The 20,758-nt window shown below is 35.2% G+C and overlaps 1 protein-coding gene across 1 annotated transcript; it reads right to left on the bottom strand.

Annotated features, from left to right (window-relative positions):
• Window positions 1-2,097: 2,097 nt before the first annotated feature.
• Window positions 2,098-18,975, bottom strand: LOC127876187 (histone-lysine N-methyltransferase PRDM9-like). The gene is made up of 9 exons (XM_052421214.1): window positions 18,620-18,975; window positions 15,681-15,762; window positions 13,291-14,123; window positions 12,730-12,812; window positions 11,787-11,892; window positions 10,614-10,678; window positions 9,282-9,479; window positions 7,452-7,617; window positions 2,098-4,198 (listed from the first exon to the last, which is right to left on the bottom strand). Exons 3-9 carry the CDS (start codon window positions 14,120-14,122, stop codon window positions 3,222-3,224), a joined length of 2,427 nt encoding a protein of 808 aa, XP_052277174.1. The 5' UTR covers window position 14,123; window positions 15,681-15,762; window positions 18,620-18,975; the 3' UTR covers window positions 2,098-3,221.
• Between the last annotated feature and the right edge of the window lie 1,783 nt (window positions 18,976-20,758).

The following is a 20,758-nucleotide window of genomic DNA, read 5'->3' as shown; positions in this document are numbered from 1 at the left end:
TCACTGTGTTTTACTTTTGCAAGGAGTGTTTCATAGTCTTAGAAACACACCTCTGTATGTAAATTATCGATTTCACTTTGGCGCCAATTACACGTTTGTATTATATCGATCATTTCTATCAGTCTGTTGTTTTCGATAAACTGCGCTGGTATTGAGTCGTAATTAAACCTCTTCCCATTTATTGGATTATTATTATCAGTGCACGTTCCGTTGGCTCTGTTTGTTTGATTATTGATTTACGTTTTAACAGTCATTGTACAACATAGTACTGAGTGATCAGGCATTGCGCAATCCGGTTTAATGTAGTACTTATTGCTGAGTTCTTTAACGGTATGTACCTCGAATCTGTTAAATAAATCGATGTTCGAGTGTGGGGTGAATATGTAGTCTACCACTGCTTACCCTTTAGTAGAAATTGACGTGAAATTGTCATATTCCGGAGAAATACGTCCATTTAATACGCACAGTTTCGCTTCTCTTACAAATTCTACAAATGATTCACCGTGCCTATTTTTTGTTAAGTCAATTGGTTTTCTGACATTCACATTATCTATATTTACGATGGTGTCGTTTAAATCCGAGATTCGTCCGTTTATGTCACCGCAAAACAATAAGCAGTCCGCATTTGAGTGTATGTATACAATGCCCGTTAGATGATCAAATAATTCGTCCACGTGCTGGCCTCGTTCTGAACCTTCGGGCGGTAGATAACATACTGTAATGACAATTCCAAACGATGATAGTTTGTTCGTAAGCTTTAGGCTAAGGATGCCTTCGAAAGTTCTGCTGGCACACGTTACATAGAAATTTTCTTCAATCGTGTTTTTAATAAGAATCGCAACGCCTCCTGAACCACAGGTTGCTGTTTTTTTTTTAATTCTCCCTGTTAAACAAATATGGCCTGTAGTTCTCTATTAAAATAGTATCCGTTGATCTTAATTTTGTTTCTGTAAGGCAAACGATATCAGCATTTAGTTGACTTAATATATCCCTCCTGGGTAAATGGTTGTTCTGTGTCCATCCGTTAATGTTCCATGTCGAGATTTTAATTGTTTCGGCACATATATACTTTGCTAGTACAGTTGCCTGCATATTTAATACATTGACATACATGTATGTGTATTCAATATATGCTTTAAACTGAATTATTATAAAATAAAATATATAAGTATATAGTAAACTTAATAATTTCACGACATAACAACAAAGTATAGCCTTTACGTTGAAAAACGCAACGCAAGACATTTAATTACACAAGGAGTCGTGTAACGGATTAAAAACATGTAGTGAATAGTCTAGTGACGTCTTTTGTTAACAGAAAGTGTCATAATTCCAAGCACACAAATTATGTTACAGGGGTGTGTACACGAGCAAAGTGGGTAATTAGCTGCCAATACGCTTTATTATCGTTATCAATTTTAGGCAAATCCACATGCCAATAATGTCCTTGCTGTATACATACGCACATAAACTGGCCCTTCGTATGTGATTTTAGCCAGGTCATTAATATAAACAGTTTATGCACATAAGTTGAGTTACCGTTACATTTCGACTATTCTACAGAGTTCACTAGGTTTCACTGTAACCATATAAGAATACTTGACCGACGATCACTTTCAAACTTGGCAAATATATAATTCAAACAAGTTTACCACAATGTCGGTTTCAATCAAATGGGCAAAATGTTTAAAAAAGGTTGAGGAAAACAAAACGATCTAATGGTCACATACCAAACATCGTGCCTTGCAGTTTAAGAGATTTTGAAAGCTTTCACTTTTATACCGTACAGGAAACAAGTTACAACACGGTGGAGCCAAATTTGAATCAGGGGCACCATTTGAACAAACTTGGTTGAAAACAACCATGCCAGTATCATGCTAACTACCAAACCCGTGTGCTTAGGGTTTTCACTGATTTTTGTCAGTTTTACTACATATTTGGAACACAGGTTACATCAATGTGCCAGTTGTGAACAAACTTAATACAGAAGCTCAATTTATGTTAGATGCCAATACCAAAACTCTGGGTCTTATAGTTTCAGAGAGAAAGATTGTCCAAGTGTTCAGTATATACGTTATACGTAAAACAAAATAGATGCAGGACAAGGCAAGTTTTTATTACAGGGGCATGATTTTAACAAACTTGGTAAAGAAACATAATATAATTTATCTTTCAAATGTTAAACCTTCATGGCTTATCGTTTAAGAGAAGATTGTTAAGCTATCTTACTATACAAGTTTATATAAATCACAATAAGCCCTAACACTTCTTTTCAGAGATTTGTGATATTTTCCTGTTTTAGATATTTCTTCAGTTATGTATCCTCATGTGTTCTACAAGTTACCACTCGTGTTAGATGCAGAACCACACTCCTCACACTTGTACAGCCATTCTCGTGAATGTATCCTCATGCGTGTCTTCAAGTGACCACTCTTCTTTTATGCATAACCACAACTCACACGTGTTTCTCTCTTCAATGTATCATCAAGTGTTTTTTCACTTGACTACTATGTTTAAATGAAAAGCCACACACATTTCACTTGAACGGTCTCTCTTCTGTATGTATCTTCATGTGTTGTCAAGGTACCACGATGTTTAAATGCTTTACCACACTGTCCACACACCTCACATTTGTACAGTCTCTCTTCTGTATGTATCCTCATGTGTTTCTTCAAGTCAGAACTCTGGTTACAAGCATAGCCACACTCCTCACACTTGTACAGTCTCTACTGAATGTATCCTCATGTAAGTCTTCAAGGTAATACTCTGGTTACAAGCATAACCAAAATCCTCAAACTTGTACAGTCTCTCTCCTAAATGTATCCTTATGTGTGTCTTTAAAGTACTTTTCTGGATACATGCATAACAACCCTCCTCACTACGGTCTTTCTCCTGTACGTATCCGCATGTGGTCTTCAAGGTACTACTCTGGTTATATGCATCACCACACTCCTCACACTTGTACAGTCTCTATCTTGAATGTATACTCATGTGTGTCATCAAGGTACTACTCTGGTTACAAGCACAACCACACTCCTCACACTTAACGGTCTTTCTACTGTATGTATCCTCATGTGTGTCTTCAATGTACTACTCTTGTTACATGCCTAGCCACACACCTCATACGTGTACAGTCTCTCCCCTGAATGTATCCTCATGTGTGTCTTTAAGTCAGAACTCTGGTTACATGCATAACCACACTCTTCACACTTGTATGGTCTCTATCCTGAATGTATCCTCATGTGTGTTTTCAAGCTACCACTATGTTTAAATGCTTTACCACACACCTCACACTTGTATGGTCTCTCTCCTGTATGTATCCGCATGTGTCTCTTCAAGTCATAACTCTGGTTACATGCATACCCACACTCCTCACACTTGTACGGTCTTTCTCTTGTATGCATCCTCATGTGTCTCTTTAATGTACTACTCTCCTTACATGTATAGCCACACTCCTCACACTTGAACGGTCTTTCTCCTGTGTGTATCCTCATGTGTGTCTTTAATGTACTGTTCTGGTTACAAGCATAGCCACACTCCTCACACTTGTACGGTCTTTCTCCTGAATGTATACTCATGTGTTTCTTCAAGTCAGAACTCTGGTTACATGCATAACCACACTCCTCACACTTGTACAGTCTCTCTCTTGCGTGTATCCTCATGTGACTCTTCAAGGTACTACTGTGTTTAAACGCTTTACCACACACCTCACACTTGCACGGTACCTCTTCTGTATGTATCCTCATGTGTGTCTTCAAGTAACCACTCTGTTTAAATGCTTTACCACACACTTCACACTTCTTCAGTCTCTCTCCTGAATGTATCCTCATGTGTGTCTTTAAGTCAGAATTCCTGTTACAAGCATATCCACACTCCTCACACTTGTACGGTCTCTCTCCTGTATGTATCCTCATGTGTGTCTTTAATGTACTACTCTGGCTACAAGCATAGCCACACTCCTCACACTTGAAGGGTCTTTCTCCTGAATGTATCATCATGTGTCTCTTCAAGTGATCACTCTGTTTAAATGCTTTACCACACTCCTCACATGTGTACGGTCTCTCTCCTGCATGTATACTCATGTGTTCCTTAAAGTGATCACTGTCTTTACTTGAATAACTGCTCAACAGGTTTTGGGGTCCGATGAGGCCAAGTTCTCTGGCTAATTCATCTCTGTACCAGACCAGCAGCTCCTCACCTGAACCAATAGAAATATAAACAAATTATTTATAAAACATCTACAAATCTTAAACTTTTTTTTCAACAAACACCGGAGGTCTCAACTAGAACTTTGTAACAAATGTGACTGATACCCCACATTTATATCTTAACAAGAGATGAGTTCGTCAGTAACACAATGCCCCCTTTTGCGCCGCTTTGAAATTTTATATATTTTTTTTTACCTTTGACCTTGAAGGATTACCTTGACCCTGAACTTCCACCACTCAAAATGTGCAGCTTCATGAGAACGCCGCTTTGAAATATTATTTTTTTTACCTTTGACCTTGAAGGATGACTTTGACCTTGAACTTCCACCACTCAAAATGTGCAGCTTCATGAGATGCAAATGCATGCCAAATATCAAGTTGCTATCTTGAATATTGAAAAAGTTATGGCCAATGTTAAAGTTTTTTTCGGACGGACGGACAGACTAACTGACATACTGACTGACGGACAGTTTAACTGCTATATGCCACCTAACCGGGAGCATAAAAATGTGTAAATGTGTTAATTGTATTATTTATAAATTGTACGTTCTTCTTGTTGATCTCAACATATTCTATTTTCGATTCTTAGACTGAAATATAAAACAGGTTTTAATTCAAACTCAAAGATTTGGTTAGTTATGTGTTTTTTTGCTATTTCCAAATGTTAAATAATTTAAAGGGAATGTTGGAGTAGAAAGGCAAGTTGGTAAAACAAACATTATTTTTTAAAGATTGTTTACACGTAGTGAGAAGCAGGTTTTTTCAATTACTTAGATTGACCTTTTATTAAGTGTTGTGTATATAATGACGTTTATTAGTTTTACGACTGAGGCTGCATTATGCAAGGATCTGGAGTGTGTCTAAGACAGCACTCAGAATAGACTGATCCCGGAAAAGCACGAGTTTAGAAAAACCCACTTATCACCCAGGTACAAACAACGCTGGTCCATTATATCAACCAATGATAGCTTCCTTTAAAAAATAACGGTTGATACGGTGTGTGATTTTTAAATGATTATAAATGGGTCATGTTTATTTGTACCAGCAGATTAGTGGGGTTTTCCAAAAAGTTGCATTTTTCCGGGATGCATATATTGGGAAGACATTTGAATTAAAGCTATAATGTCCACCTTTTTTTTATTAGTCTGAGGTATTCATATAGCTGTGTTGCGCTGTGGGGGAAATCCGGATAATCCGGAGAAAATAACACCTTTCTGGTATGAAGACTATCATACAAACTTCCACCCACGTACAGGAAATTGACATGATGCCTTATCAGTGATCGCTCCGCCCACTTAATCACGTGGCTCAGCGGGAAGAAAACCTAGACAAGCTAACACCAAAATGGCTTCTTTGCCTATAGACTGCATATAGATTTACGCGATATTCCGGATCATTTTATGGACTTGTTAAACACCATATTAGACTTGTAAAGGGGTTGATGCCATTTAGTTATTCTGCAAATGCAAATAATATACGATTAAAGAAAACATCAGCTATTTATAACGGGTAAATCGGTACATTAAACACGCTCTCAAACGCTTGCGCGCTTACCGAAATCGAACCCGTTATTACGTGTAATGGTGGTATTTGCAATAAATTAACACTTCACCGGTATTTACCCGTGTTATTAACAAAATTATTACCGAGACATTCCCCCTACCCGTGTATTTGACGCGAAATAGCGCTTTAAAACTGGGAATTCGGTGAAGTTTTACGCGCTTTCTGACGCCGGGTGGGTACCTCAATCCCACATGTTATTGCGTATAAAAGTGATATTAATCATATTAAACATTGCTTATTGGACATTTATCAAGCACTATAACTTAAAGCGCAAAAACAACACAGTAAGTTTGGACATTGTCTGATATAAAATTAGCGTGGTACGAAATGGAATACGGTCAGGCAATTATAAATTAATAAGGCTACCAATATCAGACGCTCGCGCAGGTACCAACTTCCCTGAAGTTACCGCATTTATTGGATAACTAATATCAGTAATAATAACTCTTTTACAATAGCATTTATCGATACGTCTTTATTAAAATAATAACAAAATGGTTTTCACTTGTTTCTGACACACACAGAAACGCGATTTTTAACGGGGATTTCGTAAAGTTACACGAATTGGGTACCAAAATTCTCAATTATTTTACATGCACACGTGACATAATACATACTTAATAATGCTTAGTTATTGCTTATATGACATTTCAAGTTTGTGAAATAAATTAATGTTCTATAAAGAGGATCTCGGTAATTCTTGAAGCTTCTACTCGCTCTTGTCAAGACCGCATTGCCGCTTTGGAAATGGTATAAATTTAATTCATCTAACTTATCTTTCTGGATACCAAATGTCAGAGTTGCATTAACCCTTTTTACACCGTTTTTGCATATTTCATTTCAGTTTTTTAATCCGAACAAAATAAACGAAACTCGTTTTAAAATTAGATCTAGGCATTCGAGCTCCTAGTGTGGATTAAAAGCGTTTATTGGTGACACCACAGTGCAAATGTGTAGATACCGTTAATAAGATAATATATCACATGTCACCTTCAAATAACATGTATGATGTCAATTAAGTGCATTACTATCAGAGTAGTAAAACACAGCATGAATTAGGCTTCATGCTGGGTTTTATTTCTCTTTAAGTAATGCAGATGAACCTCGCTTCTGACCTAGTAACTGATAAAACTTTTTTTTTAAGTGAAATATTATGTGATAATCAGATCGATAACATAAACTATTTACATCTGCTAGTATATCCGATAAAAATAAATAACCCTATAATTGTCTTTGACAGTGTTGACGTTCAGTTGTTCGTGGTGACGACCGCATGTATTTATACATCTCTTACATTTCTCAAGATCTCTTTTCGGCTTTGGAAACCATATAAATTTAATGTCACCAACTAATCTTTCAGGATATCGATTGTCCGAGTTAAATACTCCCCATTGACACCAACCATTTTTAATCGTTTTTTTAAAGAGGAAAACAAAAGAAACTCGTTGGAATAAAAGTGAACCTAAACATGTAGCTTGTCTAGAAAATGGCGGACAGGTCGTTGCTAACGAGTGCACCCGATTAATCGATCGCTGATTGGTGGATCAATTCTAGTGGGCGGAGCGATCATAGATAAGGCGTCATGTCAATTGAACCCGTATAACCAAGTTGAGACTGCTCTAATCAGACAGATCCACATTGAACATTTATATCTTTAGTCATACAAAAGGGGGTATATACCTGGTGAAACTGGCTTAAATGTGCAGTAATAGATGCCTCCTTTGTAATGCAATCCTACAAGGTTCCGATCTGCCTCCGTCATAGCACAGTTCACATATCTCATCCAGTTAGAGGTGGCTTTGTTCTGGGCATCCACAAAGTGACTCCCTTTGCCATCCTTATAGATCTGAATTGCATAGAATCTTACTATAAACAACCAACAGTAAATATGATTGATACACAAGAAAACCTGATACCCAAAATGCTTCTTATAAAGAGCAACATAGATAGACAAAAAAACAAAACAATGCACTGATAAACTTAACAGCGGCAATGATCATACAATATTTCATAACGCACAAACATACTTAGTAATATGTTTTTTTTTACTATCATTCATGTAAAATAGTACAGTACTTTATCCCTTTGGAATTACACACTTGTTTTATATAATGAATCAGCTTCACAAGATGTGTGAAATCTTTACATGCCAGCATGATAACATATTAGCTAGAAATGTGTAACAGATACTGATGCCCAAACAACATACATTTGGACACAGCCAAAGCAATAATTAATTCCACAGAAGACAAACAGAAAAGGCCATTATTCAGTCAAAGCTATTGCTGTCAAAATTTCTCTTTTAACAACCATCTGCACACTAATAACAATCAACTTTTAAAGTCTGAGAAAACTCTTCTAATCACTTTAGAGTAATTAAAATGTAATATTTGGGACTATGTATTTTATAGTAGAAACTAAACAAAGGCCCATAACTCTGCCAAATCTTATCACAGAAAAAGTTACTTTCATAACTATTATCTACAAAAATTTGATCAATATCAACCTGGTAGGTAAAGATAAGTTGAAAACAAGAGCTGTGTTTGTGAAACACAATGCCTCCTACTGTGCCCCTATGATGCCATATATTTGACCTTTGACCTTGAAGGATGACCGTGACCCTTCAACCCTCAAAATGTGCATCTCCATGAGATACACATGCATGCCCAATATCAAGTTGCTATTTTCAATATTGCAAAAGTTATGACCAATGTTAAAGTTTTGGGACAGACACACAGACACACACATACAATGACAAACAAACAGGCCAAAAACAATATACCCCGTAACCCCCGATCATTCGATCCGGGGGCATAAAAACAATAATGGGATATTCCATAGTGGTAAAACAGACAAATGCGATAATTCTGCCAAAACTTCCTGCAACAAACTTTTTTTGGTGTTGCAATCATCTATGCATTAAGGTTATTCATATTCGAAAGTTTGAACAAGAATCACCAAATAGATAAAGAGGCATTGACAACACACGCGTCAGAATTGTACTATAGACAAAAAACCACAATCCTGCCAAAACTCCTGGAATGTTCAATGCCTTTATTTTACAATCATCTACACAATAAACAGTATGCTTAAGATCAAACCATTAGCTTAAGAGTATTTAAATTACAAGCTTTGGAGTGAACAGACAGACGGACAAGTATAATGTTTAATGCCTCTCACTCTGTGGCGGTATAATAAAATATAAAGAAGTGAAACTCCAGCTGCTGGAGCAGTATTGAATTTTTATTAATAACAAATAGTTGGTCCTTTATTTAAGGTAAGTGACCGATTGCCCAAACAGTACAAAACAGCACAATACAAACCAACATAAACACAAAATATGAATAAAGCTGTGGTCACCGCCTTGGAACGGTCCCCTCTATTGACTGCTGGATAGAGAATTCATTTGTGGAAAATTCAGGACTGTATTTTCTAACATCAAGACTTTTTTTAGATTAGCCTCGCATTTCAAACTACAAATAGGTAACAATGCATCAAGCTTAGCATCACCTTCCTTTGCCAGCAATACCCTGACTTATGGTTGTCAGTGATGATCATGATGTCTCCGCCATACGGTCCAAACATGATCCTGGATTCCAGTTTCTCCTTGGAAAACACTCCAAGACCAGCTCCAGCTATTTTGGATGTTTTGATTTCAAGGCAATCTGGCAAGGTATGCTCAGCTTTAAGAGGGTCTTTTTCTGGCACCTGCAGTTTATATTACAGTATATGTAGTGTAAACACTCTTTTGTATTAGAACAATAAGTGCATATTTAAGGCATTTCTTATATTAATCGACTGAATAATCGGTAAAACACTTTCTAAGTAACAGTCTCATATGCCAATGATACTTTATACTGATACTTTATCATGATACCATATTAGTAATATGTTTGTTTTTATGCCCCGGGTAGGGTGGCATATAGCAGTTGAACTGTCCGTCAGTCAGTATGTGTCTATGTCAGTCTGTCCGTCCGTCTGGAAAAACTTTAACGTTGGCCAAAACTTTTGCATTATTGAAGATAGAAACTTGATATTTGGCATACATGTGTATCTCATGAAGCTGCACATTTTGAGTGGTGGAAGTTCAAGGTCGTCCTTCAAGGTCAAATGTCTAATATATGGCGTCTGTCCGTCCGTCCAAAAACTTTTGAGTGGTGAAAGGTGAAGGTCATCCTTCAAGGTCAAATGTCAAATATATGGCATCTGTCCGTCCGAAAACTTTGAACATTGGCCATAACGTTTTCAATATTGAAGATAGCAACTTGATATTTGGCATGCATGTGTATCTCATGAAGCTGCACATTTCGAGTGGTGGAAGTTCAAGGTCAAGGTCATCCTTCAAGGTCACAGGTCAACAAAAAAAAAATTCAAAGTGGCGTTCTCATGAAGCTGCACATTTTGAGTGGTGGAAGTTCAAGGTCAATGTCATCCTTCAAGGTCAAAGGTCAAAAAAAAAAAATTTTATTTCAAAGCGGCGCAATAGGGGGCATTGTGTTTCTGACGAACACATCTCTTGTTTTTCTTATTTTTCTACTGTTCCATGATCCAGATACATAGATACAGGCTATAGCTAATTGACATACCCAAGGGTTACTAATAACAAAGATGCAGACAGCCCGCACTTTCAGTCTCTTGTATGTATTGCTTGGGGTAACATCATTATTAGTAGTTGTAGAGTTAAGCATCATTAGAATGCTATTAAATATATAATCTCACACTTGTGTTGTTATTAAGCCATTTGACTATATAGATTTGTATTACAAACCTCTACACTACAATAAGATAACATTAGAACACTACAACATGTAGTTCATGTTTTTACATTGAATACAGCTTCACCTCTTTGTCCTGTATGTAGTTATAGGGTCCATGGACAGGGCAGTTCCCTTCAAACTCTCCACAGTCTAAGGGAGAAAATAAACACTTTGCAATAATCAAACTTAGTCAAAGACTTATATCAGCTACAAGAACATCAGATTTAAAGAACCCACTTATATTTATAATGAAAAGTATAAAACCGCTAATTTAGAAAATATCTGAAAGACAGCCTTTGCATCACAAGACCCTTTATTTCTATTCCCAGAGTCATCGGTTCACATAATAAGCTCATATGGTTCAATCAAATGCTCTTTTACCTTCTGAGTTATTTGCAACACAAAATCTGACTCATGTTCAAGGTACAAATGTAAAAATAGGTCAATAATTTGACCTTGTGACTTTATAGTTTGTTACTTCATGTGACCCGCTTTTAATTTAGGCTTAAATAAGAAAAAGAAACAAGTTTAATCCAAAACAGCCACAAATGAGGCAATTGAAGTGTATCACTAATTTTCTCAGATTTGACATATGAACATATTTTTTTACCACATCTGAGCAATATCTTAACAAGCTACCCTCAATTTAAAATTCTGACCAATGTTCTTTAAGATTAACTTTTTATATGGCTTGTGATATGGTAACCCAGCGACCTAGTTTTTACCTGTAGTTGTACTTGGCCTTGATATTGTTATATAAAAATTCTGAGCAAGTTTTATCAAGATCGAATCATAAACCAGGCTTTAAAGGGTTCGAAGGTTTGCACAATTTGACCTGCTGTCCTAGTTCTCACTCAACTTAACCCAATATAATGTCGAATTATACCAAATTTAGAATTTTTACCAAGTTTCATCAAGATTGATTAATAAATGTCTTCCAGAGTAGTAATACAGATTTTCAATGTTTTAACAAATTAGCATAGTTTTTAACCTACTTGACCCTGGTTATAATTCGGTCTCAATATTTTCACTATAAACATACTGACACAGTTTTCTCTATATTGATTTAACTGGTGTCTGTAGAGTGGTAATAAGCCAAATGTTGACCATGCACAACACATGACACCAAACTTACCACTTTAGCTCAACTTGTAAACTAAGTGCTCGGGGAGCTAAAAAATATTGTTTTGTTTGTTGATCTTATGTGAGACTTTCTAGTGCAAGATACAGGTAATGGATGTTTTGTTCCAAGGCTTACAGAGAAAATGGTCATAATTACAAGGTCCAAGGTCATTACAGCTGGCTAGGTTCCTCTCTTGACTGTATGTCTTGTCTTTTTCTGTGGACCCTTTTTTCTTCATTCTCTGCAATGGTGTTGAATATGAATAATATACATAACGTTTAACACATTTTATTCCGATAACATTGATCTTTAAATAAAAACAAATTAGGCCTAAGCGTTCTTGAGTTATCATCCGGAAACCATTTTACTATTTCGGGTCATCGTGACCTTGACCTTTGACCTAGTGACCTCAAAATCAATAGGGGTCATCTGCGAGTCATGATCAATGTACCTATGAAGTTTCATGATCCTAGGCCCAAGCGTTTTTGAGTTATCATCCGGAAACCACCTGGTGGACGGACCGACAGACAGAAAGACCGACAGACCGACCAACATGTGCAAAGCAATATACCCCCTCTTCTTCGAAGGGGGGCATAAAAAGCATTCCATGCAACAGGCGGACAGCTATAAAATATCTCATTCACAAACACACTCTACCTAAACAACAGACAAAGGGAACGTATTCTGCAAATACTGGTTACAGCTAAAATTTTATTCTTAACCATCGTCTTTACACTAAGATTAATCAGGCAGTGAACGTTTAAGCAAATTCCGCCAAGCAGATTAAGATTTTAAAAACACAAACATTTCGGGACTATATTTTCTTATGCAGAAAAACAGACCAAGGACCTTTATTCTGTAAATCTTGTTGCAGCCGATGTTCCTTTCTTCTTTATGATAATCACACATGAAAGTCATTCAACAGTCAAAGATCCACCCAGTTGTAAAAGATAAAATGGAGCCAGAATCTTCAGGACAGACACATGTAGGTACGGACCAGTACAGTGCTCAATACCTCCCTATAATTGATTGCAATAAGAGGAAAACACAATCCTGGTTAGTGGTAACTTATACATACATTCTTCACATGGTCACCATTTTCCTCCAATTTAATCTTAGTTGGTTCCAGGAAAGGGGATGCAGTCCTTGTCACAGCATTCTCTGCAAGCATATCATTAAAATTAAACTTCTGTTATTACCAAGTAACTTTTTCAACACCATTTTTTCGTCAAAATATGGATTTTGTGTGACTCTTTTTTCTTATACTGGATTTCAAGTGTATTGAGTATCCATAAATAACACACTTAAACAAGGGCACCATAAACTAATGTACTTTATAATGCAAGGGTCTTAATATGGAAGGGCTTTATGCAATTTAGCTGATTATCAAACTTGGTGGAAAGTTAATGCCCACAAACAAAGCCACCAAGTTTCATAATTATCCCATGTAAACAATCGGATTAAGTGAGCAGGCAAGGTAAATTAAGCCTTTTTACAAATAATGGGCCATTGCTACGAACAGCTTAATTTTTGCAATCTGGCTTGTTGTAAAAACTATGCTTTAATATTATTACATAATTAAAAAGCTTCATGGTGATCCGATTTTAATAGTTTGAGTTATTGAGTGCACATAATTCACCTCCATCTTTTTCCGAGTTAGAATGTCTTGGAACATTTAAGTTGGAGTATTGGTCCATTTGTATTGTCCCTCCACCCACAGCTGATTTAGCACTATATTCCTCAACATTTGAAATTTCAATTTCTTCCCTTGTCAAATATACAGAATTAAGGTCCGCCAGCTTAGCTTGATTCTCAGGTGTTTTTGAATACGTATGATCACATAAAGCATTGTGATCATTTGATGATGTATTTCCATTGTCTGTTTCTGTCTTTATATACTGTTTAGCTATACCACATTCATTATTGAAGTCATATGTTGTTATATAACCCTGGTCTGTAATTGGATTTAGAAACGGTTGTGTTGCCCCACAGACAGAATGGAGCCCATCGTGTGCATTTGAATTGAAAGTCGTATTTTTGTTCACACATACAGAATTGAAGCAAGCTTGGCTGGTAACATCTTGACGCATAACTTCACATTCCATCTGTTCTGATTTCACACATTCAGAGGTGAAGCCATCTTGTTTGTTGCAATCTGGATGTCTCTCTTCCCATAGAACCTGTTTTGATTTGGCACAATCAGAATAAAAATCAGAAGCCGTATTATACCATTCATCAGTCTCAATTTTGACACAAACAGAGTTCAAGTCATCTATTGTTTGGTCTGAATTTAATGTCTCTGAACTTACGCTAGCTGATATAGTGTTTACACTAGTTTTGGTTTTGGAATCAAAGTCCTTTCTAATTGTACACTTGCTTTTAAGGTCACTTTCCCAGGTATTGCTTTCTGTCTTTCGTTTTCTCATTTTGAACTTTTTGGAGGCCACCACTCTTTTCCGTGTATGTGTCATTCTGAAAATGTTCATACATAGTCAATTTCATAAGACAGATAGGGTCACAACACTTACAAATGTGCAAAAGTATTGCACACCACTTTACATTTACAATCATTGCATTAAGTGATCTGAAAAACTAATCTTGATATATACAACTGTATGTGTGTGTTTTTTTTTCAATATTTTTTGTATGCAGGGTTGAGATATGAATTGTTTAGGTAGGCCAACTTGTTTTTCAGCAAGATTATACGATTTTTATATTTTTTAAATTGTACAGGTAACATATTGATAAAAACATGTTACAATAACGCAAAATAGGCAAGAAAAATTATGCATTGAATTTGAAGACAAATTTAATAAAATGCAGCAAAGACAAATTTGTACCCGAGCCGATTGTGACGAAGATATTTTGTATAATATATTTTCCTACAATAACCAAAGCATTCGTCTTTTCATTAGGATCGGAGTTAGTGTTCGTGTGTAGTATCACTAGTATGAATAGATATCGTTGCAGGAAATTAAAATGATCCTTAAAACAAAATTGTGTCTTTGTGTCGTATGAACGAATCTGCACTAAAACTAAATTTACATTCAAATCTTACATGCATGATATACATGCTGGCGAATTCGACTGTACAGACATTTTCGATTTCAGAATTAAATATCTGGCTTATTTTGCATTTTTCGACACATGTTCTTTTTAATTGTTATTTTAATTTTAATTGAAATATATGTATAAGTTTTTTACACATTTCATAAAAATTCATAAATATTTGACAAAATCATATAATCTCGCTTTAAAAAAGGGCTCTTGTCAACAATACCGGGTAATGCGCACTGTGCATTAGAAGCCAATCCCTAAATGATTCATTTTGCATGGTTTCGGAAACTTTATCTTGACATAGTAAGGCGTGTTCCTTGTTGTTACCATTTTGTTTCATCGTCAAGTAATAGCGATGATTATGGTATCGACCGATTTGCTTTCGCTCAAACGTGGTAACACTAAGTTAGCGGGTTCGAGTAAATATTAGTGGTCATGAACACGGCTTCAAGCTCATCAATAAGAAAACAATAACAATACATTTTCATTGTTACCTTATAATATAATTATTGAAATAGGTGAAAAATAACTTGTCATTGATAAAATATTAAAACAATGACTATAAATAATTAAATAAACATAAGCTGCAACAAACAACACTTGATTTTAAATCTTTTTTTTTTAATTCATGAACACAATCAATTGACATTATTACATGTGAAAGATTATTTTCCGTGTTTTTCATGTGTATTATTAAAGTAAAACAAAATTAAAATAAAACTAATAGAATTAACTTTAATTCAACCCTCATAAAAGTTTATGAACGTTTTGTTCCACTCCCGATATGTGCCACTGATATTTGTGCTGAAAATGGGTAGATGTTTCATCCAACTGATAATTATTTAATATATGGCCAGATAAGTGTGAATAATACTATATAGGTGTGAGTCAGAACGGGATGTATAGTAATGTAGTAAATTGCTACAGTGTCAACAATTATATTTATGTATAAGAAATATAAAAATGGTTTACTTTTACTACTGAGGGAATGCAGTCACATCATTGGCCTGGAACCGGACACAACACATGACCAGATCCACGACGAAAAGGAATTCTGAAATGTGTATTTTTGTATATATTTGTGCACTTGTGCATCGAAACATTTTTTAAATATATGTATGTATTCACTTTCCATATTGTAAATGTATAATATAAACATGTAAAATAAAGAGAAGAATTAGTAAAAGAACTCTCTATATTTTTAATGTATAAAATGAAATATGTAAAATCTTCAACTGAAATACATTTTGTTGGTGTATTTTTTTAAATCATCTTGAAAACGCTTGAAATGCATGTAAAGCAGCGTTCTAATTAAGCTGCGTATCAGCGTAATATACGCATTAGAACAATCAAGATACGCTCAATTTATCATTTCCGTGCGTACATTTAAGCAAGCCAATCTGGACTTACGCAAATGATGTAAATTCACTGCGTACAACTTTAACAAAAAATATAAACAGCTGATAGTCTTTTGCCAAAATATGAGACTGGTAGTAGTAAAAATTAGAGATAATATGTCTGCTGGATTGTAGAAATAGTTAGCTAGTCGGTATGTATACTCTGTATCATCTAGACGCATGAAGAGATCAGCATGGCTTCTTCGAAGCCAAAACAAATTACTTCTCTAAGTAAAATTGATTATTTTTATACGGCAAAAATTGTATCGAGTAAAAACATTGTACTGCCAATACTGAATGATTTAATTTCCTCTGTTTTCAAATAAAAAAGGAAACACTTAAACACTAATAAACCAACTGTTGAAAGTTGGCAAAAAAGTTTTCCGTGGCTCACAGTGGTGGAAGCCTATAAATCAAGCACATTTAAAAAAAAACTTTAAGAAACCTGCTACTATGAAGGAATACACATAGTTAATGGTTTATTGTGTTTAACATGATTAAAGTAGTGTGTCTATGGTTTATTGTGTTTAACATGATTAAAGTAGTGAGGGTTGGCACACCAATCGACCGCCCCCGGTTTTAACCGGCGGTTTTTACCGGTTAAAACCGCCCCGGTCAATACTCCCGAAGTTGTCATTACTGGTCAATACTGGTCGATTGAACTTAACCCCTAATTTTGATTAATATTCCATGCCTAATTAAACAATATTGATAACATAAATTAAACAGACATGTTGCCAATAATGTCTTAAGCTATTAATACCGACTATTTTATACCTGTTCATGCAATTTGTAAGCAAATCTTTTAAAAATATTCAAATTAGTCAAAGGTGGTCAATTGGATTTTTCTGGTTGATTGAACTTTTTTTTCAATTCTAATGAATTATGAATGCTCAGATAATTCTGTGCTTGATTCAACAAGAACCTGTCAATTACTGTGTATGAGTTATTACTTATGCCCCACTGTCCCCACAGTCTTCTAACCTATACAGGTTGGGGCACCCAAAACTGATAATAGGGCCTAAAATGGAACCTTTTTACATGACTCTTACTTGTCATGTATTTTTGCATAGATTTCCTTTAATACTTTTTAAACAAAATAGTCAAAAAACCTTTTATTTTCCATTGATATAAAAAAAACATAATAAGAAATAATTATTAAAAGAAAAAAATAATTGCAGAGAAGAGCTGTCAAAATCAAGAACTTTGATTGCGTATTCATTTGAATACTAATAGAACTTTTAAATACGAAAGGAAAAAACCCTCTTAATACAGAAAGGAGACAAGTTAGAAGTAACTATTTAATTAATAGCAAGTAATCTCCTTTTGTGTGAGTGATATGAAATAGCCTAAGGGCAGATTTGCTTCATTGTCAATATCAGAGACATAACACTGAATGCATTTAATTACCAATTAAGGCTTAGGGGCCAGATTTATGACCCTAGAAAACAAAGAGTTCTGTTTGTCCATCTGCTTATCAAATAGATATATCAATAGATAAGTGAAATACTATGGTAACTACAATAGTAATAATACTTTAGTTACAGATGTGATACACTGAGATGAAGATATTGCCTTAGTCCTTATGTATTTGAGGCCGTTTCCATAAATAATAAAGAAGTAATTTTTACAGCTTTAAAGATTATTTTTTCAATAAATTACTTTTAAAAAAAAAGTTTATCAATTACAGAATAATTATTGATTTAATATTAAATAGCTTTGTGATGTTTAAATGCTACAATTTTCAATCGACCAGTATTGACCAATAATGACCAGTATTGACCGGTTTTAACCAGGTATTGATCACCAGCCCGGTCAATACTCAATTGACCGGTCAATATGCCAACCCTGAAAGTAGTGTGTCTGTACCCCAGCTATAGTTTTGTTTTACGTTTAGAAAATTACCCTTCAAGCAAGGCAAAATTTGACAATTTACCCCCAAGCTTTAAAAAGTGGGGGTATTTACCCCCATGGGTCAAAAATTATCTATAACGCTGATTTTACATTTAACCTGAATAAATAATCTTGAAATAACACAATGTAGTTTTTACGTTGTACAGAGGTGACAATAAAATGTGCGGAAGTTTACCGTTATGATTCACACCTAAACGGTATTATTTACAGCAATCTGTCGAAATATTATCAGTGGGACGAAAAGTCGAGTTACAAATGGCCACAAACAGTTAAATCCATAGGAAGTGACACAAGAAAGCCTGGCCATTTTTGTGTCAGTGTCATAACATAGGCAGCTTACATTGAAAATACAACCAAAGACAAGGCTGGCTTCTTCACTTGTGATACTTTGGCCCTTGATCTTTCCCCCCACCCACCTCATTTTTAATGAAAAACACAGGCATTCGGCATTAGCTACTACCCCCCATGACAAAAAAAGTTCGTCGAATTTTTGCTTTGTTTTTTAATTATATATATATATATATATATATATATATATATGTATATATATATATAACAAGGTATGCGACTTAGACACTTGAATTGCTGATTTCGGCATACCAGCCAATTTCCGAAGCTCACTACCCCATCAATTTTCAACCGATTGGCACAATTCTGGTATCAAACAACGCAGAAGACTTCATACTTAAGGAATAAATCGATGCATGTTCGCATAAGTCTACCGTAAAGCGATCATCAAAAAACAAACTTGCAACAACACATCCAAGTATCGATCTGATTACCACGAAAATACATTACAAACGTGCACACTTCGTTTGAACAGTCATTCACATTGTTCTTGTACATTTCATACAAACAAATCTAAAATCTAACACAAGAAATACATCTTATTAATATATAATTGAGTTTTAAAGACCATAGGTTACCCCTGCCCTAAAGATACGTAATTTTATATAGCGAAGAATTTTTAGATGGGTCATTACGGTCACATTTCCAAACGGTAACATCACGCAGTCTGGTTCCCATGATAAAATTTTGTTTAAAGTTTTTTTCTATTCAAGATTTTCATGTAATAAAATGAAGCATCTACTGCTACCAAACACATATAAAATATATTGCATAGGTCTTTGCTGCTACCAAATGCCAGTTAATGAATTTCAATAGCCATATATTTCTTTTACCAAAAAAAGAAACGCATGCAATTTTTCAAACATGTAGATTTGATACAGCAGGTCTTTCCGTAGTATCGACCCTCTTAATCAATACATGAGAATTTTGGAAGCGAAGTGAAGTCTTTGGCTATTTGTATGGAAGACTGGTCCACATACCGGCAAACATTGAGAATTAAAAAAGATACAGAATCCATCTTATAAATTCGGTATGTACACCAGCTTGATAAGACTGTTGCCTTTTGTAGGGATGTCATTATCAGGGTGCAGGATAACGCGACTTTTTTGGGTTCCAAATTAAACATTAATGGATGTATACACACCGGTAAGTGCTGCTTTAAAAAAAATAAAAAAAATTAACAATTTTTCGCAAGAATATCGACTATAGTGCATAAAAGACAGATTTTTATGCTGCTTTTGGCAATGTGAAATACTGCTTATGACAATGTGAAATACATAACATTTACTTTATTTCATAAGCCTGTGCTTTTGTTAAAACAACTCATGTATACTGCACGATAATGCTTTACGCAAAGTGAAATGATGTCACCGATTTAAGACGTATTCGAAGCTTTATTCTTAGACCTGAAGATATCGACACAAACTGCAAGAAAAGCTGTCTTTTATGCACTAAACATTTTTCAAATAAATTTCAATACTTTGAGATATTTGCAAAAATAAAGTTCTTTACGTTGTGTTTACACTCTGTCCATCCCGTGTGTAAATCCTTGATAATCCCGTTGATTCTGCACACTGATTATCATGTCTCGGTCTGCAGGTTTCATATATACATGCATGCTCTCTGAATAACCGCGCATTATATCCATTGTATTAAAGACATGACTGTGTGGTATGTGTATCTTGACGATAACCAAAGTCAGTTTGCGATAACCAACGTCAGTTTGAGATAACCGAAGTCATTTTGTTTTGCATGGTTTGCGGACACAACCCTTTTTGCCAAAACTTTCAGTTTCAACACCTGTTTTTGTGCTCTTTTTGGGGGAACATGTGTTTTATTCGGTCCTTAAGAAATAGCTCAATATCAATATCATACTCTGTCGGCTAGGCCCTATCTGATTTGTGTGTGCGTTGTATGGTTTTGCCAACATCAATCTCTTGTGTAGAGGAAGATGCTGAATGCATTATCTACATTAGCAGGCTTTGTTTAGACACATAACCTTTCTGGGACCAAATGTCGGCGTCAAAGTTGTCGACCACGCTTTGGATCATAATAGCGTAACAATCGCAAATAGTGCATCAATTCTTGTCTCTCGATGAACTTATGCCTGCTGATCTTCAAAACCATTTGAAAATAATAATGTCTAATGTTGGTTGCACAATATCCGACCAGATTAATAAAGTGATTTAAGTAATATAAAGCAATTTCTTAAATAACAATAAGGTTGCATTTCAAGTAAATTACACCAATTCCGTATACAAATGGCATTACAGTTATACATAGTGCTAATCTTCCGTATTCACCAAGAACTATACAATAATTTGTAGTCATCTTTTAAAATACCGTTTACAAAACATAAGGTGACAAGATTCGACAATCTGCACATATTAA

Source organism: Dreissena polymorpha, chromosome 4 (assembly GCF_020536995.1).
Source record: "Dreissena polymorpha isolate Duluth1 chromosome 4, UMN_Dpol_1.0, whole genome shotgun sequence".
Classification (NCBI taxonomy): domain Eukaryota; kingdom Metazoa; phylum Mollusca; class Bivalvia; order Myida; family Dreissenidae; genus Dreissena; species Dreissena polymorpha.
The sequence above is the reverse complement of the archived record's forward strand: the minus strand, read 5'-3'. Positions and strand labels throughout refer to the sequence as shown.

Coding starts and splice junctions, on each gene's coding strand:
- LOC127876187 (XM_052421214.1), bottom strand. CDS start 14,122: ATGACACATACACGGAAAAGAGTGGTGGCCTCCAAAAAGTTCAAAATG. Junction 12,813..13,290: donor TAACTCGGAAAAAGATGGAG/GTGAATTATGTG, acceptor ATATGCTTGCAG/AGAATGCTGTGACAAGGACT. Junction 7,618..9,281: donor GGTATTGCTGGCAAAGGAAG/GTGATGCTAAGC, acceptor TATGCAATTCAG/ATCTATAAGGATGGCAAAGG.